Source organism: Myiozetetes cayanensis, unplaced genomic scaffold, assembly GCF_022539395.1.
Source record: "Myiozetetes cayanensis isolate MyiCay16 unplaced genomic scaffold, myiCay2020 scf9, whole genome shotgun sequence".
NCBI lineage: Eukaryota > Metazoa > Chordata > Aves > Passeriformes > Tyrannidae > Myiozetetes > Myiozetetes cayanensis.
Window position 1 is genome coordinate 26,107,135 of NW_026088185.1, and position 25,619 is coordinate 26,132,753.

The following is a 25,619-nucleotide window of genomic DNA, read 5'->3' on the forward strand; positions in this document are numbered from 1 at the left end:
TATGGATGCATGTGTAAAATTATTTTATCGTTATATTTGCTCCAGTGTTGTATTGCTTGTGTTTGGTTTGAGGTTTTGGTTTAATTTGGGTGTAACATGCAGAAAGCTCTACATTTCAGTTTTCTTGGAAAAGAAACATCGACACTAACTGCTGTGTTGCTTAAAACACCTTTGTTTTATACAAAGCCTGCAGACCCTTATCATCCCAGATGATGCCATTCCATATGTCCAATTCTAGCATAATTGGCATTGTAAATCACTGGAAAAGACTTCAAGAAACTGATATGTTTAGACATAAAATATGGGCTTACAGCCTATACTGTCTTTTCAGGAACAGGATTATGATCTTGCGACTGATTTTTAAGCTAAAGAAAACTGATGCGCCTTTTCTGCCTGCTTTTATTTTGTGTTGATGTAGGCTGATAGAGCAAATAAATAAATAATGTTTACACAAAGCTGTACTAGAATCATGTAGGTTTTATAACATGGTCACACCTGAACAGCTTGATGATCTTGAGTATGTAAATTAAAGATGTTCCTGGTGCATAAAAAGATGCTGCATGCTGTAAGTGACAAAGCTGAAATACTGACTTACAAATTAGCTGTGCCATCCGGTGAGCTTGTTAAACAGCATCCCCCAGGAACAGCGGTAAATGTGAATGATCAGCCACGAATCCACTTAGTGGATATCCTGAAAGGATGAATTTTGAGCCCACATTTTTTATCTGTAGGGAGATTTCAGATTTGACCTGCTTTTTCCTTCTTTTTATTTTTGGGAGCTAGTGTTACAGTGCTGTTCTGGATGAGAGTTACCCTTAAACACACTCTGAAAGATGCCTTCTTGGGTGGTTTTTTTCCCCTGTATTATACCTGATGTTGTCTACATGAGTGGTCTGCACTTTTAGGAAGTCATTGATCTCTGCTCTATCAAATCTTAGCACATCCATTAAGGACCAAGAGTTTCAAACAGGCAGTTTTCCACTTTTCAATTTTCCTTTATATCCTTGGTATGTGGCCTCTGGCTGATGTATTCTGTCTCCTCACGTTGCCTCCCTTCCCTCAGCACACTTCATTCGGGAATGCTTTGCTTGGTAAGTACCTGGCTTCTTCTGAAGACCACTCTAGAAGAAAATTAGGTGCTATTGGCAACTCTCAGGAATGAATATCTGCAGCCTCCATGCTGAGACAGGACAGAGTGCATTCAGGCCAAGTTCCAGGGTAGCTCACACTGTGGATCTGAGCAGGCCTAAGACTTTGACTCTAGGCTGCACTGGCCAAGTCGTGGTTCTGCATGATGTTTTAGTCACTTCAGACTTAACATCTGTAGGTTGTGTGATGCAAAAGCAGGGAGACATCTGTTTTGCTGAAGGTCTAAGCAGCTGTATTTTAAATATATATTTTCCACTTACATTTTCTCTTGAGAGGGTATTCATGCAATACTTACCTGAACTGGTTTGTACGGAAAAGACCTAACTTAATGTCATTTTTCAGCTTCAGAAAATATGTTTAAACTATATTCTAGCAGGATCTAATTCTTTATTTTACTCAAACAAACCCAAGATGTTCAGGCTCTTAAAAACAAACAACAAAAAACCCCACAGCTTGGCAGTTTCAGCAAAAATTTAAAAGCATTAAATAATGCATTAGCCAAGACTTCATTACTTTTACCAGATATAGCAAGGTGTGTTATAAGTATTCTCAAAACTGACCTTGAGTTGTCAAATTAAGTTAATAGATTTGAGGCACATTGGGCCAAACTTCTTCACTTAGTTTGGCAGGGCAGACCCCTGGGCTGCTCTGAGACACGCAGCTCCTTGGCAGTACTGCTGGTGTGTTGGACCTGATATCCCAGAGCTGGGCTGCTGTATCCTGCTCCTAAGGTGGGGTGTGAAGTTAGAAATCACAAGTGAGGAGCTTCCAGGTGGGCTCTGGGCATCTCTCTGTGTGTAGCTTACTCCAGGATTAGTTCTAGGATTTTGGGCCAGAGGAGGCTACATGGACCAGTCAATCTGACCATCCATGTAGAGAATTGCACCCACTGTAGGTGGTAAATTCGCCTCATACAAATCAGATTAATGCACCCAGGCTGCCTTTAATTGAGCACTGTATTTCCCTCTTTATTTGTGCTCAGCTTTTGCAAATCACTACTATACAAAAAGCTCCACCAAAAAAAAATCATGAGGCTTGGATAAAACACCAAGAGGTATAATTACTGATGTGCTATTGCACTTGTGGTGAAAGTGTGATCCTAGCATTGATTTTTCCATTACTGCATCAAACTCCATGTATGATGCATTAACAGCGCTTCAGTGGTTGTATATGAAAATCCTTCACTTGCTACAGCTGCTTCAGTGCCTGCTCTCTTAACAGCCTCAAAACCTGTCCTGTGTCCACCACAGGGGGCTGTTTCAGTGGTGTGAGAAACAATCAGTTTTGACACCCAAGAACTGGATAGTGAGAGGGGAGATGGCAGCACATCCCTTCTGCAAGATTGCACCTGCCACAGCACCCTGAGTGGTGCAGGGAAGGGAGTCAGGGTTTCGTGAACAGGGCAGAAATGAAAAGACTGATTTATGCCCCGAGAAGGGCAGCTGCCAGTGCAGGTGTGACAGGGCACCCAGCGCTGCAGTGAGAGCCAGCGCAACCTCCTTCGCTTGGGGTTGGGCGAAGCACTTAGTCTCACTATTGCAGTAAACCACTGAGCCAAGGCAGACATGAAAAAGAGCCCTTCTGTTTTGAAAATTCCCACAGCTCCTAGTTCTGTGTAGGGATAAATTCCAAATCCCCAAGGTACAACTGCTGTGTTACCCACTTGGTCCACCAGCCAGCAAATTTGCTTTTCAAACACACCTGGTAAACGGTTGCTCCACGTGGCATTGCCATCTTGCACAAAGCCTTAAGTCCTCCTCTCTGCCCCACCCTTAGAGGTTCTTTACTTTCCCTAAAATGTGGGTGAGGTGTCTTACTAGCATCCTGAGGGCCACAAAAAAGGATAGCAAAAGGAGTCAGAAATGGCACATTGGACTCTCTGCCTTTCAAAAGGTGGAATTTTTTGGAAGGAACAAAGTGTATCAAGAGCCAGAGACCTGCTGTCAGATGCTGTGGTTGAAGGGTTGCTAAGAGGAGGTGAGGGAGTGCATCAGGATCAATGCAGCATTTTGATGAATACAGAAATAATGATCTTGTACCAGCCCGACATATGATCAGTCTGGAAAAACTGATTCAAGTTCAAGAGATTGCAGGTAAGAAGACAAGAAGATAGTAAGCAAAAGATAGAGTGGAATTGGGAGAGAACTGGGGAGGACTGGGGGCATGAGAGGGGATAATGAGGTAAATTGTTGGACATGTTGGTTTAACCCCAGCTGGCAACTTGCCCCCCCACAGCTGCTCACTCACTGTCCCCAGTGGGATGGGGGGAAGAGAACTGGAAGGGTAACAGTGAGAAAACTCCTGGGTTGAGATAAGTACAGTTCAATAGTTGAAATAAAATAATAATAACTCTTAATGAAAAGAAAATTATGAAAGAGAGAGAAATATAACCCAAGAAAGACAAGTGATGCAGGAAAACCCAGTTGCTCACCACCAACAGACCAATGCTCAGCCTGTTCCTGAGCAACAGCCCCTCAACAACCTTTCCCCCAGCTCTGTGGGCTGACATGACACCATATGGGATGGGATGTCCCTGTGGTCAGTTGGGGTCAGCTGTCCTGGCTGTGTTTTCCCTCTCAGTTCCTTGTGCACTCCAAGCCTCCTCGATGAAAAGGTCTTGACTCTGTGCAAGCACTGCTCAGCAATGAAAAAATCCACGAGTTATCAACACTGGTTGCAGCAGAAACCCAAAACACAGCCCTATAGTAGTTACTATGAAGACAGGGAGATCTACCCCAGCCCAAACCAGCGCAGCACAAAAGCAGTGTTTCTCTAATGTGCTAAATAAGAAAGTGATAACCTGTTGAGATTTTATATCCTAGGGTCAGGCATATGTGAGCAAGCATTTTCCTGTCCTTGGAACTTGAAAGTGATATCACTCATCCAGGCTTTCCTGTGATTAGTTTTACCATAAAATGACAGTGAGGCACTCAGCAACTGTGATTTGAAGGTAAGTTAAATTTATTCAGTATCAGCAGTGCATCGTTCTACATGGTTTTAGGGCAGTGTGATCCATTACATGCAAGAATCTCCTGCAAGAATATTAACTAATCTTATAGGAATATAAAATGTGCTAATGTAATTGGCCCCCAGAAATTACTTCCTTGCTTTCAGTGACTCCAATTACTATTTCTTTTTAAGCAAACTTTCTAATATTGTAACACTTCCTGGCTTTGTTGCAGTTCCTTGTATGGTTAACATAATGTTTGTATTTCTACTTACAAGTGACAAGAAAAAGCTCCAAACCAGGGACTTTGGAAACCAAATGCCTCCTCCCTGGTATTCCTTAGCAAGTAAAATTTCCCCACCAAAAATGCTCCGACCCTGTCCAAACACAGAAGCAGCAGAGGAGGAAAGGAACATGGGAATATTTTGCTTTGTTTCCTAGTGCATGCAGATAAAGGGTAATATTTATCTGTGTGTGCGACATCATTTAAACTTTTGCAGTACCCCATCAAATTTATATTACTCTTACTTTTTGTGGCAATAACATGACACAAAAATAATTCTGTAAGTCCCCCTCTGTCACCCTGTGTGCCTCTGTCGGTCTGACTCCATGGGAGTCACCTGTCTGGTCCTGCCTGGAGTTACCCGCAGCTGCTCAGAGGCACTCGGCAGGCAGGGCTGTGGGAGAGGCAGCCCAGCTCATCCTGACTGTAATGGTTCCTCACCAGGCTGTTCACTTGCCATGGATCCCATCTCACAGGACAGGGCAGGGAGAAGTCCTCAAATGTGCTGCTCCACCAGCACCCAGAGGACTGGAGTCCTCTGCCTGAAAAGCAGACATGCAAACCACCTGCTCTTTTCCACATCCACCCTTACCTGTGGTCTGTGCCCCCAGTACACTTCCAGCTTTGCTGGGAGGTATTCTCATCTTTACAGTTCCTCCTCAGCCTGACCTTTCTGTTGGAAGGCTGCCAGCAAAATTCAAAATTAATTTCAGGTCTAATGATGGTTTTAAGTGATGCAACTGCTTGTCTTCTGGGAACATGATTCGATTCCCAGATACTGTCACTGGGCTCTGAACAGACTGTGCAGAATAACAGTTTTCAATCAATACTGACCTGAGCTGGAGATGAACACATCCACAAGAGACAAGAAGCTCTTCAGAGCTCCCATTTACAATTCCCTTTGGCATGCTGATTCCCTACCACTGGCCGATCCCTTCTTTTTCAGGATCGTTATGAAGCAAACTCCATTTAATTTAGGTCATGACCTTTTGTTTTTATTTTTCAGAGAATTATGACCTTCTTTGTGGCTGGGCTTTGTGCTTGTTTTTAACTCTTCAGATGGAGTAAATAGTAAGTAAATTAATTACCAGAGCAAAAAGTATTTATTTCCAAAAAAATACTAGCTTCTCAGTGTAACTGGTGTTAACATAAAAATATTTAGGGCCTTTCCTTGTAAATCTAGCAACTACTAGTTCTGAATCTGCTCCTTTTGCTCCTACCCTTCGTTAAGTCTCCTATATCTCACTGCAAAGTATCACATGAAATTTTGCCTAAATGAAATCTCTGGTCTGAAGCACAGTACAGAGTCCATAGTTTAGAATAATGCTGCATCTTGCCACTGGCTAAACTGATCTAAGCATTTCCATGTCTACTGGAATACAGGAAAAATAAAAAGGAGAGTCCCCTCTCCCCATTCTCCTAATCCACCTTTCTCTATATTAATCTGAAGATGAGCTTGTGAATGGTCAATAAGGAAGCCAGGGCCCAATGGCAGTTTGCTGAGCACCTGGCCTAGATCCCTAGCTGATGTAAATGTATATTTTGTAGATATATATATATATATTGAAGTTCATTACACCAGCAGCAGATTGGGTTCCTGAACAGTAAATACTGACTGCTATAAAGCTCTATTCAACTTCAACAAACCATCATTTTCTGTTCTAGCTCTTTTCTCAGATTAAGTCTAGATAAGCAAATTAAAGCATGTCACAACAAGATAAGCAAACATAGCAGGGTTTTGAAGCCATGTTTTGATTTTACTGGAAAGGAAGTATGTCACCAATGCTGTACCTTAACCAGGTCACTTTGAAGTTTCCCCAAATTATATCTGCCCCTTTCCCAAAACAATAAAAGTTTACTAGTTTGACCATAACATGCAGTGCATTTCTGAATAGTGTGACAAATGGCAAGTTATACATGATAAGCAGACCTCTAGGAACATGGGATAACCAAAGACCTGGCAGAGACACAGCCCTGAAGACCTTAATTAGCTGAAACAGTCTCTGACCTTCACTTTGCTTTGTCCAAGTAGAGCCTCCAAGACAGGCTGTAATGCATGTATCCAATAAACTTGTCACATGAGAAAGGCTGTGCAGCAGTGCTTGGTTGGGCCTGCCTTGGCTGAAAGCTAAGAGGATCTCAGATTGTTTACCAGAAGGTATTGCACAATTCACAAGTTAAAATCAGGCTGGCAGGCTCTGTGGGAGCCACACTGCATAGCACTTCCCCAGCTGCCTGGGTCAGAGGCTTGCATAACATCAAGAAAAGTAATGTGTATCTGTGATATTATTTGAAGTGTAAGCTTCATTAAAAATATCATCTGGTGTAATTTTCCAGCTCAGTATGCATATGCGATTTTGGATTTCTAAGATATAAAGAGGAAAAAAAGGCCTAGCTGGTCCTATTGACATATATTGTTCAGTTAATTTTAGATTTTGTGGCACTCTCTTGGTAAACCATTTCACATGTTTAGGTAATTTCCTCATACAATTGCATGTGAGCAATAATGCCAGGAAACACAGACTGTGCCAAGTGAGAAGCTCTGATGGAGTCAGTGCAGTTACTCCAGTGTGAGATGGATTAGTCTCACCTTCACACCACACAGACACATAGAGCGATGCCGTCACTGTTTTGTTTTAAACATTCTGTTCTGTGCTGAGTCTTCAAATTTATGTTATTTGACTCAATAAATGTTTGATGGTCTCAGTGTAGCATCTAGTGGAGAAAGGGTAAATAACAGAAAAGACGCAAAGCAGAACCATACCATTAACCCTGGTGCACAGCAGGGATGAAAATGTGCCCTGTTGGGGAGAGGGAATACTGGGAATACTCACTTCCACCAGTCATTCGGCACAACACTTCAAGGGTTTCTGTGAAGTGGCTGCAGTAAACTGGGTACAATGTGGGTTTGTAATCCTGGCAGGGCAGGATGGTATCACTGGCCTGGATTTAGTTTCTTGAGTTTGTGCTAATGCTGTCTCCAATTTAACTACAGAGCCAGAGCTGCTGTTCCCCAAATTCTGTCCTGACTTGGCCTCTGCACCACCCAAACTATGTCTGTGTTACTGCAGCAGCTGGTCACGCTGGAAACACCACAGCCAGATCTGGCTCAGGGGAGACTTGGCTCAGGACTAGTCCAGGACCGTGGTGCAGCCAGACCTCGCAGGGCTCAGGGAAGTTGTGAATGCACAAGCAAAGCAGGAATTGTTCCTGCTGCCTTTCTGCATACTTAATCTGGGATTCAAGGGCTTAGCTATCGAGGCATTTCGAATCTCAGCAGGTCCTGAAAAATGGAGTCCCTGTGTAATTATTTAACACCAGCAAAAAAAGCTTAGCATAACATTTATAAAGTAATTTTTTCTTAATTATGTCATTTTTTCATTATTATATCCTGTTTATAAACAAATTAGAGTAGTATATCTGTGGTAAAAGAGAAGAAAGCTTAATTTTCAAGAACCATGAATTTAACAGAGTAAAGAACAGAAGGCTTCTTTTATAATTATTTTCTTCAAACTTTATTGTGATTTTCAAGTGCATCATATCTTTAGGATTTTTTGGGAAGATGAACAAAGAAGCACAAATCCATACACCAGCATCTGCCTCTAGGCACAGTTCATAGTGAAGAGTCTTCCACTGTTAGAGGAGGGAGACAGCTATGAAATTATTGATGGGGTTGCAGAGCCAGTTCCTCATGATATGGCATGGAAATGTGTTGCCTTGGGCAGGAATACAAAGTAGAGGGTAAGTATGTCCCTCATTAACAGCATCCCTAGAGAACACTGATTAATCCAAAATTATCTGAGATACAATTTCTTTGCAATTCATGAGGACTCTGTATGTTGCCACATACATGCAGCAAGCAATTACAGAAGGATCTGCATTAGCCTGGTGGCACTAACCAATATGTAGCACAAGATTCAAGGGTTACCCATCCTGTATTTGTCCTTGCTAAATCTTCAAAGCAGATAGAGACCAGATGTGCTTACTCCTTCACTCCTATTAGCACACCAGAAGTTGTAAAGTGGGGGATTCTCATTTCCCTACCTTGGTGCAAAGGGTAGAGCTGACAGTGCTGCCTGCGAGCAGTGGGGCTGCCCAGCTCATCTCCTGAAGTGCCTTTAAGCTCAGTCCTAATCTCAGTCCAATCTCTCATTACTTGATGTTTTCCTGTTTCTCTGAACTGGTGGGGGTCCTGTCCAGTAATCCCCAAACAAAAGTCCACCGGAATCAGGGTAACTACCCTGTTTTTTGAGTACTTAAAGGAAGGCAGCAGACATCACTGAAAAACACTCTCAGAGAGTCCAGTAAGTGGGAGAGCCTGGAGCTGGAGAGAAAGAGCTCTGGATTGTTACCATTTTACACGGAGAGGAATTACTTTATGAATCCTTTCTACTGTCCTAAAAGCAACATTATTGGTAAAGTCAAGTATTCAAACTAGAGCTTATTTCCAAGATTGTGAAATACAAAATACAGGTGCATTTTAATTTCTGTTCTGGGGTTTTTTTCTGGCTTTTTCTACTTTCTTATTTCCAACTCCCAACAATTATTATGACTAGAAACATTGTCATTTATCATTCTTATTATCAGTACCATGGCTGTTTATAACACTAGTACATGAAAGCTAAGATTCTTAGATAATAAGCAAATTTTATAAGCTGTGGGCAACATTACAGACCTGCTAGAGATCAGATAAAAGCCACATTAAATCTGCAACTAAATGGTAGCCTTGGTGGTGGTGTCACTAGTGAGATGAAGCACTGAGCCATCTTGTCCTCCGTGTGTGGTCCCTTTGTAGCTGAGTAAGAAAGGTGCAGGTAGAAGAGTGGTGTAAATGCAATACAGAGTTTGTTGGTTTCAATGCAGAGAACAGTCCATAGGGCTGACAACTCACCCTTTATTGGCTCCTCTCTTCTTCTGTGTCCCTGCTGACCCAGAAACCAATATTGTGTCTGTGAAAGCATCTTGCCAGGGCTCTATCCACTGGACAGCAAATAGTTTGAAAAGTTCCATTGGCTCCCTGGTCCTGTTGTCTTTGCTGGTTGTTTCAGACATCATCTGGTGCACTCCATCCACGCTATTTTTAGGGTACAGATATTTTTAAGTAAAAGGAACACATACAACCTTTTTGCAGTCTTGATCTGAAAATATTTTTTTCATCCTATTAGAAAATGCAGTGAGCTGAATTTTCTGTAAATGCTGATGCTTTTTATTATAATTAATCTGGCTAATTTCTACATGATCAACCCAAGCCTTCTAATGTTCTTTGCTATTTATAACAAGAACTTTGGAATCATTTCAGGAAGCCAAAAAGTGAACGTTCTATGAATCAAAAAATGCAGAATGAGTTGTACAGTTCCTGGAAGAAGTTAACTGGTCAAAAATCTCTCTTGACAATTTTAATTACTTTGCAGGGAGGCTGGAATGTGGGTGTACCAGAAAGTAGTTTGCACATATGTTTTGTTTAGCTGGGTTGCTGCTGTGCCTCGTTTTGTCTTTTTCTTAGGAAAGGCCAAATTTGGCAGTTTTCTGTACTACACACTCAAGTAGATGCTTAATGCAAGGTCAAAGCAAACCACAACAATCAATAAACACTCCTTTATTTTCCTCTTGAGAGATGCTTGTAAAGAACATTTACTTTTGAAACACTTCATGTTATACTGCGATGGAGAAAGGCATTTTCAGGACTGGAGTTGCATTTCTGGCTGTGGCTTACCAGAGTGGGAAAAGCCTTTCATTGCTGCTGTTGGCAGACAATGTCGACCTCAAAACCTCAACTGTGAAACTGTGCAGCAGTGAGAGGTGACATATGGTCTCTGCTGTCTTTCAGCTGAGTGAGTAGTTCTGTGCAAACTTTTGTAAAGAAGCCTGTCAAAGGCCAAATAACCAAGCACTACAGTACTTTTTTTTAAATCTGGAGCAAAAAAAAAAAAAAAAAAGGGAAGGGATGACAGAGAAGTAATTTTCTCCTCCCTTCTTCTATATATATTTGTATTTTTCAAAAGGTTTCCCAATGTTTTTCTTGAAACAGACTGAAATGTGAAAACTGCCCATCTGGAAGCCTGAGCTCATTCCAGTGCTTGCCTTGCAGATGAAGGAAACAAAAGGAAAACAAGCAACTTCTTTACAGAGGTTGTGTACAATGTCTACAGCTTATCTACACAAGTTGCTGTCACCTTAAGTGAATAAAGTGCCGTGGCCTTTATTCAGATGTAGAGATGTTAGCAGCAGAAATGTAAATAGCATTGAGTGTTAAACACAGCAACCTGTGCTCTTACATTGTTCTTGTTAGAATTGGTGCTGTCTGACTTATAGTTTTGAAAGAAAACTGTCTACCTTCCTGATATTTACCTACAGTTCAGCCAGATACAGGTCGGCATAAAGTTAGGGGGAAAAAAATTAAACCTGTAAGTCTGAACTACTCATTTCAAATATTAATTGGATTTTTTTTTATCACCATAGAAAGGAATCAATAGTAGAATCGAACTAATTCCTCAAAAATGGAGCCCACTGATACTCTTTTGCTTTTTGCATGTATCTTTTTTCCTCCCAAATACTCCAGAAATTTTCTGACAAGTTGCAAATCCAGGAGGTTTTAGTGGCAGCTGTTAGTGCTGGGTTGCTTAATGATGGACTTAGGAAAGGAGAAAACTATTTTAAAACATGCAGCATAGCTCAAACCAAAGTTATAGGCTTGCTGCAGAAATTATTGGGTGAGGTTCTTTGGGCTAAGTCAAAGTGAGGGTCTAAATGGTCATTTTTGGCTTTGTATCTATGCAATTGCTTTTCTTAAAATAAGATCACTCATAGATCTCATCTCAAAACGTTGATCACATCCCTTTTAAGGTTCTAAAAATGTTCATTAGATGTTTCATTCATTTAAATGTTTTATGGGGATTTCTCAGGTTCAGAACCCGTAGGAAGCAAAATGTCTGAGACTGACGTCTTTCTGCTGTGCCTGTAATGTAAGAAAGGCTGAACTGAGTCCCAGCAAAGGTCCAGGTAACCTAGCACCCTGCAGTTGCCTACAGTAGAAATATAAGGACAGAGCAGTTATAGCTTAATTTCTCCTCCTATTTGCCATCTCAGGTTCTGCCTATCTAAGGACAGAATTGGAGTCTCTGTCCATTTCTCTGCAAAGCAGCCTGTTCTTCTGTTAACCTGCAGCCCTTAGTATTTTTGGCATCTACAGGATCTCATGATGATGAACTACCCAAATCAAGCAGATGTTGTTTAAATAGTACTTCCTTTTGCTTGTTTTACACTTCCATCTGAAAAAAATTTTATTGGATTTATTGCAGTTCTCATAAGGAATTAATAATTATTCTCTGTTCACCTGTCAGATGTGATTTTTTATAGCTGTATTATATTTCCCATTTGTCATGTATTTTCTAGGTAGTTTCAGAGTACTTGATCTGTCTTACTTAGAAGGCATTCCATCTTTCTGATCAATTTGGTTGCTCTTTTTCCTGTTTTTTCATGTTATTCCAACCATTAACTTGCTATCACACGTCAAGGTGCTATAAAGCAGAATTTTTTGCTGTACTAAAGGAAAGAATGTGACTCCTGAGCACTGGGTTTTATGGTTGCTTTTTCATCCTCTTCTGCCCTTATCAGTCCCAACTGCCTCTCTGAGCACTGAGATAGCAATTTCAGAAAACTATCCATAGTGACTCCAAAATATCTTTGCTGACTGATACTAACTAATTTAGAGCCTACTACATTGCACAGATAGAGATTTTTTGTTTTCCTTTCGTGGACATCTGTGCTTGTTGCATTTTAGCTGCTATTTTATCATCTACTCCATCTTTATTGTGATTTCTTCTTTTTTTTTTTTTTTTGATATTTTGTTCCAGCAGTCTTGGTTTTGATTTTCCTGAATAATTGTGAATCCCTAGAAAACACTGTCATCTCACTGCTTGATCCTGCTTCACTTACCACTTGTGAACATGTTTTAAAGCACAGGTCCCTTTGGAATCTCACTGGTCTCCTTCTTCGTGATAATTTACTCATCCATCTTACCTTTGAAGCACTTATCAATCACAAAAGGAGTTCCCCTCCTGCACTTTGTAAAATTGTTTGGGGAAATTTGTGTATGTGATTGCTCCATCCAGGCTGCATGTTAAGTTTTCTTCACATCATGTCTACAGTCCCCTTATTGGTCAGACTGGGAAGATCCCCAGAGCATGCTCTGTCTCCCTCAGTCCCAATCATTTGGATTTTCTTCCTGTGGAAATTAGACTGAGAGTAAAAGCAAGCTGGGAAGAGAAGCAGAGCAGTCAAGAGACAGCAGAAGATGGTACGAATGTGGTCTTCCTCCAACAGGGAGCTGATTATGGCTGAGGACTCCAGTGTCCTAGTGTTTATACACAGTTTGTATAAGCCAGCTCCTCTTTATTAATATTTGCTGACTTTGCTGACATTTTTGAAGCACTATCAGGTTTGGATTTTCTGCCTCTTCCCATTACATGGTGATAGCCATACAGTAGACTGACCGTTTTGCCATTCCTACGTTTTCCCTGAAGTCTTTTCTAAAAATTGGAATGTCATATGCCACTTTCTATTCCTCCAGAACTGAGTTCACTCCAAACCATAAATTACAAAGCACAGTTAATAGTTTGGTGATTTCAGATCCAAGTTCCTTTTGAACCCTGGGGTGAGAAACACGATGTCCTGGCAGGCAGGTACCATAGTTTGCTGACTGACTCCAAAACCACAAGTGTTCAGTTTTGTGAACATGTTTCTTATGACCATGCCCCTAAAAAAGGTTTTGTTGTGGTAATCACCTCAAAATCTGCCATAAAGAACAATGGTGGGAAAAAAGTACTTAGTTTTCTCCTGTGGTTTCCTTGGATGCTTCTGTTATATCTCTGTTTGCAGCTAGTTCCTCACATTCCCTGGCAGATCTCCTGTTCTTGGTGTGTTTGGAAAAGTTTTTATGCTTCAAAATACTTTTGGACCTGTTTTATTGCAGTTTTCAATTTAACTTGCCAGAGTTTCTGCTATTCCTTTTGGATAGAAGCAGAAAATAACAGTGTTCCCCAAGTGAATGCACATGTGGCATTTACAAAAAGGCCGGGGTATTTCCAGTGGGTATCTAGAAGTTTGACCTTGAGGTACTTTGATGTTTGTTAAAGGCAAATGAGTTTGTAGAAGAGTGGATGGAGAAAAAAAGGACTTAGTGAAATGTGTTACTGGTGTTTCCACCATCTTTCATTCTCAATATATTCCTAGAGCATAATCTTTTAAATATATTTATAAGATAAATACAGCCAGCCTCCAAGGGAATGATAGCTGCAGCAAGCTTATTAGCACAAATTACTATTTCACACTTGCCTAACAACTAGTACTGTGGAGCCCTACGGCACCAGGTATTGCACAGACTTAAAGTGAGTCCCTGCCCCAAACAGCGAAATGATTCTGTCCTCATAGCTTAGGACAGGGATCCCAAAGCCAGCACAAGCTTGCCTGCCATTCATGCTGATCAGTGGCACACTTCACCTGGGATTCAACCAAATTTAAGGCTGTGCCTGTGCCCCTGAAGTTTCTGTGAGCAAGGCATGAATGGTCCAAGGGCTTTGCTGAATCAGGACGCTACTTTATAGAAAATGATTCTGTTAATAAACATACATTATGCTTGATTAAGCTTAGTGTTAAGACTAAGTGCCTTGTCTCCTCTTTTCACAGTTAAACTCCACCTGTGGTGAGAGTCATTTATCTTGAATTGCTGTAATGCAGTGTTTAAGTAGGTCTTCTTGGCCACAAAGCAGTTTGTGTGGTATTCCAGTGAGAGGCTTAAAATCCCATTCACATTTTTAATATACATTTCTCTCACATAAATTATCACAGCTTGGTTGGCAGGTCTTGCATGAGTAATAAGATTGTTGGCACAAACACATAACCACAGATCTATTAAGTAAAGGAAAAGCTTTTGTTTGTTCCTACATATACATGAGATCTGTGAGGTTTAACTTGTAAAAAACAGTTTAAGGTACTGGTGTTTTACTAGCAGGACACAACGAGCCATGAGATAACACATCCTCCCTAAAATGCATCAGCACAGTACAGATAAATCCCCATGCACCAGTTTGCAAATTAAACTCTTGCTATGCAGAATATCTTAGCAAAAGGCAGCTTTCATTGCTTATGTACACAGGCAGACTGCAGCCAAAAACTTGCTGTTATATGAAAGAGCCATGCTACTGAAAGAGAAAGGAGCTGAATGCACTTTTTACATGTGAAAGAAATGTGCTCTCTTTTGAGTAAATAATGACAGAGTCACATTTCAGTTTACTTTCTCTCATTCATAATTTTGGGAAGTCATGGCTGAGGGTATGTAACACGTAACTCAGAATTCTGCAAAGTAAGTTCTTTGCTGAACTCCTCATTGTGAGGTCTGAGCAATGTCTGTACTCAAACACCCTGCAGTGCAATTTTGCTCTATTGCTTTTTTAAGAGCAACAGCTGGAGAACTTTGTCTCAATGTCTGTTTTTAAAACATTCAGTGCTCTTGCAATGTAGGCCTGACCTGAAGTACTTTGCACATGGTGGGAATCTTCCGCTGCCTTTATTTAGGCCTTTGAATGAAGTCTTCCGTAAACAACAAAATGCAGGAATAACAATGTATTGTGAGGAAATAACTTTGGGATGCCCAGCCTTTAATACCGGTATGTGTCACCAATTTTATGTTAGATTAGCACAACATATCCTTTCATAAGAGTGCAAGGTTATATTTGCCAAAAAATGTTGTGTAGTTTACAGTCATGTTGAGTGGTCTTGATTGATTCTCTATCATACACTCTGGATAAGGTAATGTATTAATTATTGCTCTTCTCAAATTGAACATAACTGTATGTTTAACATAAACTGTGCACAAATAAAGAAAATTATATGAAATGTGAGAGGCAGACTTTGAAGCTTAAGTGCAAAGGGATTAAAACGTATCTGTGCAATTTACAATGGTATGAAAGAGAATTCTCAGGAAACCAAGACAACTCTGCAGCTAAGGATCCTTTTAACGCACAGAAGAACATCTTCCCTCCTTGAGAGGTTGGCAGCAGCTCAGAAATGCAGGATGCAGTTGTTGGAAGCCCCTACATGCACCAAATAGAGACAACTTGTCAATATAACTATGAAGATGTTTGAGAAAAGCCGGAGCAACATGGATGCAATAAGGAATGGCATTACTGGTGCTGTCCATATTATTTGGGGGCTTTATGAAATCATCAGCCTAGGAATTGTTCCATCCAGAGGAATCATTCACATTTCAAGCTTTGCCATTTTATGGACTTTCATTAAAAAACTTTAAATCCAAGAAATTTATAATTGTTTTATATTATTAATAATTAAGAGTTCTATTATTTAAAAGTGTTCCAGAGATTTTGAATTATCTGAAATTTCTGCTTGACTGCCTTCCCTAAATTCAGTCTTCTAAGCCCTGATTCAACTTCTTCCTGAAAAAAAGATGAGATTTGGAGAATCCTGTATGTCCTAATATTCAGGGAAAGGGAGAAGGTTAAAAGACCTTGGATTATTTAGCCTAGTAAAATGAAGGGGGCACGACTGCTTTCTTAAAAGTAATTGTGGGAAAACACCACTAAGAGGTAAGAAAGAACAAAACTGACACAAGAACAATTTAGGCTGGAAATGTGCATAAGGTTTGCAATCATCAAAATGAATGAGATTTTAGAAACCTTCTTAATTAGAAGAGTACATGCAAACTCCCTATTACTCTGCATTTTGCTATGGTTGGGAATTTAATTGTGAAATCCAAGAACTCAGTCCCAAACATTTGGACTTTGTAATAGCAAGGGTTTTTCCCAAGATACCATATATTCTACGTGTCTGTTTTTAGGTAAAGAGCTTGGTTGCAAGAGGTTGTACTTTAATGAATGGACATCAAAGACATTTTAAACCAAACTCTTTCACACATTTGTACAAATACATCAAAGCACGGAGTTGTGTTACACCACGTCTTTGAACGCCAACCTTCCCATGGGCCACATACGAAAATCTTCATGTAGCCAAGAGGCACAATACATTCCACACCTTGGAGAGCTCTGGAGAAGAGCTACAGGCAGAAAGGACTCTATGGGACATCTGCAGGGTGAGGCTGGGTGCACATGAGGGTTACCATATTAAGACAGGCCCATTGCCCCTCTCTGGCTCATTTCCATCCTCCGTAAGGAGGGGGAGAGAAGAACAGCCCGCGGCTCCCCCGGGCACGGCCCCTCCCGGGACAGACCGCTCCTCCCGGCCGAGCGCGGACCGGCGGGACAGCGGCGGGCACTGAGGGCCGAGCGCCTCAGCACACCACAGACTGAGTGACAGCTCGGCTGGCCAATCCGTGCTCACCGCCGCCTTGATTGATGGTACAGCCAGCCAACCAGGCCGCCAGATGGTTCCCGTTCCCGCCCTCTCCCTCTTACGGACAGGCCGCTGGACCAATAAAAGCGAAGGCACCTCGCCCGCTGCCCTTTGGGTTCTCGCGAGCTCTGCGGGCCGGCCCCGCCGCGGGGTGACTGCGCAGCCGCCATGTTGGTTGCTATGCTGCCCGCGTGAGGCGGGCAGGGGGGCGGGCGATGAGGGGAGGAGGCTGCGGGTCCTCCCCCCTCCTCCCCCGCCGCCGCTCGTTCGCTCACTCGCTCGCCGGCAGAGAAGGCGCCTCCGCAGCGCCCCGCCGCCCCTCCTCCTCCCCCCGGTCCCCTCTGCTTGCCGGCCGGGGCTGCGCGCAGGGCGACCGCCGGTTCGTGTAAGGCGGCGCCGCAGCGCCCCGTGAGGGAGAGCCTCGGCCAGCGCGGCCCCCCCGGACGGTCGCTGCGAGCAGAGGGGGGAAGGAGAGGCCGGAGGCGGGGGGGGGGGGGTGTCTGCCGCCTTCCCCCCGAGGCTCCCCCGTTCCTTTCTCCCGCAGCTCTTCTTTCCCCCCCGCTCCCGCTCCTTCGTCCCGGCCGCCGCAGTACGATGCGGCGCTCGCCGCTGCGGCGGGGCGCGAGACGGCTGCTGTCGCTGCTCCCGCGGCTGCGGCTCCGGCGAGCGCTGCGGGAGAACTGAGAGGGGCGGCGAGCGACGCCTCCGCTCCCGGGGGGCGGGGAAGTGCGGGAGCTGCGCGTGCCCGAGCGTCTGCGGCGCGCGTGCCCGTGCGCGCGCGCCCGCGGCGGGTGGGGGGGGTCGCGCGGGGCGGCAGCGGCGCGAGCGCGCAGCCCCCGCGCCTCTTCCCTCCGCGCGCGCCGCTCCATCGGGAAGCAGGACCTGGATGGTACATGAAGGTAACGGCTCCGCGCGGGGAGTGGGGGGTGCCGCGAACCGCGTCCCTTGTGCTTAGTACTCCCCTTCCTCGCCGCTCCCCCGCCCCGCAACTTCGCGCTCAGGTCGCCGCGGGCGGAGAGCGGCTCTGCCGGGAGCCCTCTCGGTGGAGGGGGGAGTGTGTGTGTGTGTGGGTGCTGTTCCCTTCGGTTTCCCCTTCCGAAAAGACCAGGAGCCCCGGCTCCCCTCTGGCGAAGGGGTGGTGGGGGTTGTGTGGTGCTCGGGGGGGTGGGGTGGGGGCTCATAAACAGCCTCGGGGGGATCGAGCTGCGGGGGCAGGTCAGGGTCTCTCGAATGCGGCGAACTCTGCCCAGCGCATGAAACGGGTTTTTATTTTAGTGTGTTTAATATAAAACTTTGCGATCCTGTGCTTTCCAGGCACATGTGCGCGTTGCCCTGGTTATGGGCAGGGAAAATAGGTTTGAGCGCTGTCGTTGCATTCCTCTGGTACATTTTTAGTGTCTCCCTCGAGCAGAAGGCTTGTATAATCGCTGTGTCTATATGCGACAGAGGCTTTCGGTGTACCTGGTGATGGGTTAACTCGTGCATGCTATTGCAGCACCGGCTGGGAGAGGAATAACGTCTTTTTCCTTTCAAAAACCTCCAAGAGCTAGTTGCTAAAACTAGATAGGTAGCTGCTAGTGTACATGAAATGTTCCCACCTCTGGTCTATCCAAAGAATATACATCGCTCAGATGTAACGTACACGTGAATGAACTTTGTGCTGCCACTTACACCCTTCCAGGACGTCAGTGTGGCCAAGCTGAACAATTTTTTTAACTGTGAGACAGAAAATATTTACGTGATTTGTGTATTACAGAAGTGCTAATGGATCTCAGCTGAAGAGTAATTGTTAGACTGCAGTGTGCACATGCTTTGCTCACCCACGGGGCATTTCTCTTGCCCTGAGCTAAACTCTGTGTTGAATGGTAAGGGGGTTTTGTGAGTGCACGTTTGCCTGCTTGTTTTGGCAAATAACTGCCCTGTAATGTTGGGAGCCAGCGGCATGTTCACATGTATGCAGGCGTTTATGAGCTCTTCACATTGGGAGTGTGCGTTGCAGGAACACAGGAATGAGTTGAGTTGGAATTGGTAAAACCATTTTTTTTTTATTAGGTATGTATATTGTAGGAAAGTTTTCCAGTTCAGTGCCTAAACATAATATATTCAATATTGTAATGTTATGGATGCCATTTTCTTGACAATGGATTTCTTGCTTCACTGACCTAAAAAGTTGTTTTTACATATTGGCATGACTCTGGCTTGCACCATGTTGATAAAATATGATTCTGGGTGATAAGCTTACAAAAACCTGCACGTGTGTCAGTATGTTTCCCAGGCAAGTTTATGCTTTATAAACTCAGAAATGTAACTGTTGGTCTTATTTTTTTGGTATAATTTTGTCGTCATTCCAGTGTCTGTGTATTTTTAGATTATGTATGGGTTTAGCTGTAGTTTTTTAAAGTCAGATTAAACAGTGAAATACAAATACATTTTCCTTGCAAGCAGAAATATATAAATATTTTACCTTTTGGTATGTTTTCCTTATGTTTGCAGTTAAGTTTGTTTGGAATCAGGTATACCTACTTAGAGTTTGGTTTGATGGTTACTTCTTTTTCATCAAAATTTTCCATGAAATGTATTGTTTGTTGTCATGCTTTACAATTCTGTTGTCCTGCTAATGTCTAATTTAAGTTGTACACAGCAGTATTGATTGAACACACTTGCTAAAAATACTTTCAGGGTTGGATACTTACACTGTAGTAGCAGGAAAGTTCAGCCTATACTGTTTTTCTGTGACTAAAATTAATTTATTATTAGCAGCTATGTTTGTAGAACATAAATAAAACCAAAATCCTGTAATCTTGGATGTAATGCTACTGGCTCTGTGGAGTGCATGAGCTCTCTATTAATGAGCAGAGTTCATGTAGTACTATTTACCATTAGCATATTTGGAATATATGGTAAGTTAATGTCCAGGGTGTATCATTTTGGCTCAGATCCTGCAGTGACCCGTGTTTGGGCAGAGGGATCCACCTACACAAAACTGGCTGCAGTAACTGGAGCTCAGATATTCATTCTGGCTCTGTAGGCACCGGGCCGATGTTTATCATGGGCATTTGCTGTGTGTGTTTGGTTGTGTTTGTGTGTCACAGAGGCTTCTGAGCGTGCAAAGAGCTCCAGGGTTGGTGCCCAGAGTAGCAGCGTAATACAGTAGTGTGTGACATAATTACTTTGGGATAAAGGGGGGTTTAAAACAATTGCTTTACATTGTGACAGTGCTGCTGAAAGGTCCTGATCATCACTCGGGGTTTGCATTTCACTTGGGTTATTATTTATAGTGTGTTATTTTATAAATATTTGGTTGAATGCACACGGGAGTTTTGTGCATTGATTTATGCTCACATATAGAAAGTGGAATGAACACTAACTGTGTTCTTGAGGACTGAGTGGAAGTTTCAAGTTTGAATATACTGGAGGGGAGGATACTCAGGGTGGTTCACCCTTAAGCTCACTTGTACTCAGGAAACAAAGCTTGCTTTTGACAGTTTAGACATTGGATGTAGTAAATAGGTTGAGTAAATGTCTTCTGAAAATTAATGGTGGATTAAATATTCGGTTTTAACTTTTCAGCTGATCAGAACTTTAATTAAAATGAATAGTAGGCATGTGCATGGTTTTTTGTTGTTGAAGTCACTGGTAGATTATTTTTTTAAATTGATGAGTAGCTCATTTCTGTGGTCTGTCTCCTTGGGTCTTCATCCTACCATTCTGCCTTGTCCCCTGTTCCTTCCCCCCCTCCTGTCTGGGTTTAAATTCAGTACAAGATCACATGAATCCCATGCCTTCACATCCTGTTTCTGTGTCACCTCACTTCCATTCTCACCAGTTATAAAAATGGTCAAACAAGAGAATCTTTCAGCAGATGGTTGACTGCTTTTTTTTGTTTTGTTTTTTTAAATACCACACTTTCACTCTGGTGCTGTCACTTTTCATAAATTGGCCAGACAAAATTCTCATGGGTTTTATTGTACTCCAACCTAAACAACTGTAAAACTGTCTTGTGTCTGTGTATAATATGGAATTGTTTGTGATGGAGAGAAGGAACTATGAAGGTGGAAAAGAAAAGGGAGGGGAGAATGGCCTGAGCAGGAGACAAAACCCGAAGAGCTCAACAGTGGCCTGGTAATACAACAGCAGGTCTTTGCTGTCTGAGCCAGCTGTTCATATATGCATGTTTGGGAACAGAGGCTGGTTTTCCTTCAGGATTTGAAATCCACTGAAGAAGCACAAAAATAATTTTCTGTAGGCTTTTGAAAACCTTTAATTTCTAAAATGTTGGTAAGCTTTCTCTGGTATACCATGAATTTTAGATGCAGGTACATATTTAAAATCTCCATCCTTATTTTGGAGAATTTCAGAATCATTAGAAAACTGTTGCTCTTTGTCACTTGCAGGATAAGGTTACAGCAGTTAATGTGTTCACAGAAGTTTTATCGATGTGTTGACGTAACAGAGTTAGATGTCCAGATATAAGTTGCAGGAATATGGTGTCAGAGCATCCTGAAGTGGGCTGGCTGTCCACACAGTGTGCTGGTGCATGTCACAGACTTTACAGCTGGTAGTCACTCAGTTTCTCTGGTAGATCAGACAAGCACAATTAGGTGAATTTCTGTTTTAAGGGTGAGAATTGAACCATCTTCTCCTCTCTCAGCTTATGCACCTTAAAAAAACGACTTGGTAGGGTGATGCAATGAGACCTCTCTTGGCAGCTTCGTCTCACCCTGCAATTACTTCTTGAACATGGTTAGGGCGGCTGTCGGATGAGAACTGCAGTTCCATTTGTGTGGTTCATGAGACACTGCCATCTCTGAAGGGGGAAATGGCCAATATCCTTTTAAAAATAAACAGTCCTTTAATTATGAGTACTTATGGTCTGTAATGAAGAATGCTCTGGGAAATACTTTCACTGATTGGGCAGTGAAGTGAACTCTTCATTGCCACTTGAGAGTCGTCAGGCCATCCCTAAGGTTGAAGAGGAAGAAATTGATAATCCACTTCCTATGGCATGTGCATTCTTACATCACCTTTCTGGCTATTTCTTGTCTTTCTTCAGGGTAACTAGATTAGAGAGTAATGACTGAATTATTCTGCATGACCAAAATCCCAAATCTTCAAATGAAAATCAAATGTAGTGCTGCTAAAGGTTAACATTTTCATACGTGGATTTTTTTTTTTTTTAAATTAGAATGGTGTAGATTAGATTGAAGGAGGATGTATTCAGTTCTCCTATTAACCTGGGTTTTAGATTTTAAGTTAAAAATAGCTAAATATCTGCAACTGAATGGTGAAAACCTAGTACAAACTGGGGATTTTTTTTTTTTTAAGATGATGTTCTACTTTGGAGGTCTTAGTTCTATGTATTTTTACTATTTTGTTTGATAGTTTTCATAAACTAATTGAAAAACTAATTTAAATGTAAGCTCTTTTCCGATGTTTGCTAAGAGTAACAATTTAAATTGATTTGGTTTTGTGCTGTTAACTGTGCTTGGGTTAAACAAATGATCCTCATTTTGTCTCTAAAAGGATACTAACTTTTAAGACAGTTGACTGTGCTTTAGCTCTTCTGGGGTCCTTTGGTCAGTTTATTGCATTTAGGTACCAACATCTCTCTGACATACAAAAAAAATCCCAGAGAAGAAACAAACAAATCCAAAACACCAACCAAACTTCCAAACAGTGTTTTCTGTTTGTTGCAAAAGACAGAAATGAGAAACAAATTATATCAATACTACTCTGAAACTTAAGAGTCTATTGATTGCAATGCAAGTTACATAAAACATGTTTTCTTAGGTGAGAAAACTATTCCCAGGTAAGTCTTATAATTTTATTTTTTTTATGGCATCAGTCAGATTTAAAACCAGAAATTGAAACTCTATCTGCAGCAGATCACTCTCCATGTAAACCAGAGCAGCAGCTGCGAAAGAGCCTGCTGTGGCTCCTTTGTCTCTGAGATGTGGTGTCATACTTGGTCCTGGAGGAAGGTTAACAAGCGAGATTCCTGTGTTTTCTCAGAGGAAGGTGGTATTTGCAAGAGTCAAGCAAGTCGATTTGATACACTGCAAAGCTGGATTTTTAAAAGAAGAGATTCAAGTGTGATGTCCCAGAGCTTGTGCTCCCTCTCATGTGCCAGCAGAGTGGCAGTGCTGAAGTAGCTTCGTTGTTGGTTCAGCCTTGAATAGAACTAGAAATGTTGTTGATTCCTCTGTCCTTCAGGTAGAGAAATTATCACCTGGTCAGTCAGCGCAGGTAGAAAAGACACGTGTCAGTGGAAGAACAGTTATTACTGTTAATGCTCTCTGTGAAACTCCAAGTTAGCACAGTTTTGTCTGGATGAATAGATAATTTCTTCATGGCTAAAATATACTTTCCCATATATTTTCTTAAACCATTTCAAATAGCTGTAAGTTGCAAAACATGTTAATTGTAATTAAGCTCTTACCATAACTGATTTGAACAAAAGAATAATCCAAAATGGGATGCATTTCTCTTGGGAAAGAATAAGATGCTTTCTGGATTTTACGGCTATGATTCAATGCTTTTGCTTAAAAAGATGACAAAATAATTTAGAAGGAAAATCACATAGTAAAACTGTGGGTTTGTTTTGTTTCTGCTAACCTTGTTAGTGAATTCAGAGATGTTTTCAGGGAAAAAACCTACAGTCTTCCCATGAAAAATTGGCTTTGGAGAGAGTTAAAATTAACATATGTCACTTTGTATTTGTCTGTCTTGATACTTGCAACAAGCTTTTCGTGTCATCTGAAAAAGTGAGACATATTTTTGTCTTTTGATGTGTGAATGGGGTTAAAGATGACCAGTGCTGATGACCAGCGATGTGTTGCATTGTAAGTTGTTTTTTCCCATACGGATTGTGTATGTGCACTGCATATCCCAGCTTTGTGTTGTGTCTCTAAAGTGCACAGAGGCTCAGTACTGTTCTTAAAATGTTTTACTGAGTTTATAGAGTGCCCCTGTTTAGAAAAGCTGTAATTTAGGAGAAGGGATGTGTATCAATTAGTTTGACTTACTAAAAATAAAATTTTATAGAACTTGGCATTTGAGTTTTAAATCTATGGCCTGTAACCTCCAAACTGTGAGCTGCTATTAAGACTTCCCTTGGAAGAGACTCTTGCCTTTTTTTGGGAGGCAGGCTGTTGTTAGGATTGATGCCGCAGTCTGTTTTTAGTACTTGAGTGCAAATGAGGCTATGGGTGAGTCTTGGGAATCCTAATCTGCAAGTAATTTCCCACTTACTATGTTTTAGGCGTGTGTGTTGACTCTGTAAGAAGATACTGCATCCTGTTAGCTCATCCAAATGCACCTGCTTCCCATGGAGCTGACTGCTTTAATCTTTGGAAAGACCTTTCCACATGTAATGTCTGTGAAAAAGGGTTTTGAAAGGTTGAAATGTGTCTGCCTCTAAAACTGAGGGGATGTATCATCTTTGTCTAAGTCTGGATGGAGAAGGGGGGAAAGAGAAAAGGACAGCTGCCCTGCAGTGATTATAAAATTTATAGGGTTTTGATAAACATAATAAAAGGAAAGGTGAATATGATTTTTGTTTAATGTCAACAAATCTCATGACCTCATGGGAAGCTTCTGCTGAAATGACTGTGGTGCACACAGCCACAGGAGGGGGAAACTGAAATACAGAAGTGGCATTGCAATGGAACAAATAGAGCAGAAGGCTGTGTTATGGGGTCTTACCTCCAAATCACTTGATTGTTGTTTTGTCTTACTTGTTTCCTCTGAGCTTAAACCAGATTACTGATTTAGATGTTTCAGTATAGGGCTAATACCCTTGCTTCTGTTTGTGCTCTGTCATCTCTTCTCAAGTTTGCTGTATGTGTAAGCAGGCGAGGAGGGACAGAACATTAATGGTGGTAAAAGTTTTTAACCTTTTTAAACTTTTTTGAACCCTTCACTAATTAAAATTTTGCTTCTCTTTTCATTTTATCATGTATTGACATATATGTCAAATTTGTAAACCTCTTAGCTTGGAAGTGGCTGGGATTTTTTAAACCTTCAGATATTCATATTTCAGACTAAAGAAATAATTGTTGTTTTGGAGAAAACTTTTTTTTTACTTTATTTTTCTGTGTGGTTTGATCTACCTACAGTTTTTGGGCATCTTCACTGACTATGTTTGCTGTTGCTTTAGAGACTTAAGGCATTGGTGATACTGTCTCTTCCCTTATCTCCTAGATAAGATAGATTTGAGTCCTTTGTTCTACAGTTCTCAGATCTACTGGGGGAAGTGACTGGGTGTGGGTGTGTGTCTAGGGAGGCATGGAATGCAGTGGATGCTCTCTGGGTTCTTTTTGTAAAGATGGGACTTTCCACAGTCCCTGTGCTTGCAGAAACTGGATTATTTTCAAACTTTGCAGTAATTAAGTAATTTTTATAGAATTGAATAACAGACTTAATAAAGATATTAATTAAATTATCTCTGCTTTCAAAAATATGCCACTTAAAAGGCTGTGAGACATACAGTAAGAAAATAAGGCATGAGTAACCACTAAGGTTATGTATCTACACAGTTACACTTAGAATTCCTCAGTAGAGGCCTAGAAAATAGATTGAAAATGAACATCTGACATAAAGTTCTCCAAGAGGAAATTCCTGCAGGAGAACTTCATTCTTGAGATTAATTAAATGAAAGATTAGAAATTCTCTAGATAGCTGTAAGCTATTTAATAAAACTGAAGTAAGCAATTAAAAGACTCGGTTGTAGTTACTAGCAGAGGCATTGCCTCCTTTTAATGATCCTGCTGCTGCCCCCCCTCCCCTTACATATGTTCTCCCTCATTTTACAGGAAAGCTATATGTGAGCTCATTAATGCTAGATGCTTTCTGCAGAAGGATTTTCATAAAAAGCAT

General features: G+C 41.8%; 1 protein-coding gene across 2 annotated transcripts in view; it reads left to right on the forward strand.

Annotated features, from left to right (window-relative positions):
- Positions 1–17,503: 17,503 nt before the first annotated feature.
- The window catches only part of PTPN4 (protein tyrosine phosphatase non-receptor type 4), a 111,111-nt gene continuing 102,995 nt past the window's right edge, over positions 17,504–25,619 (forward strand). For both annotated transcript variants that reach the window (XM_050339554.1, XM_050339555.1), the window contains exon 1: positions 17,504–17,641. In XM_050339554.1, coding sequence (XP_050195511.1) covers positions 17,629–17,641 — 13 coding nt within the window. In that variant the 5' untranslated portion in view covers positions 17,504–17,628. The remainder of the gene's footprint in view (positions 17,642–25,619) is intronic.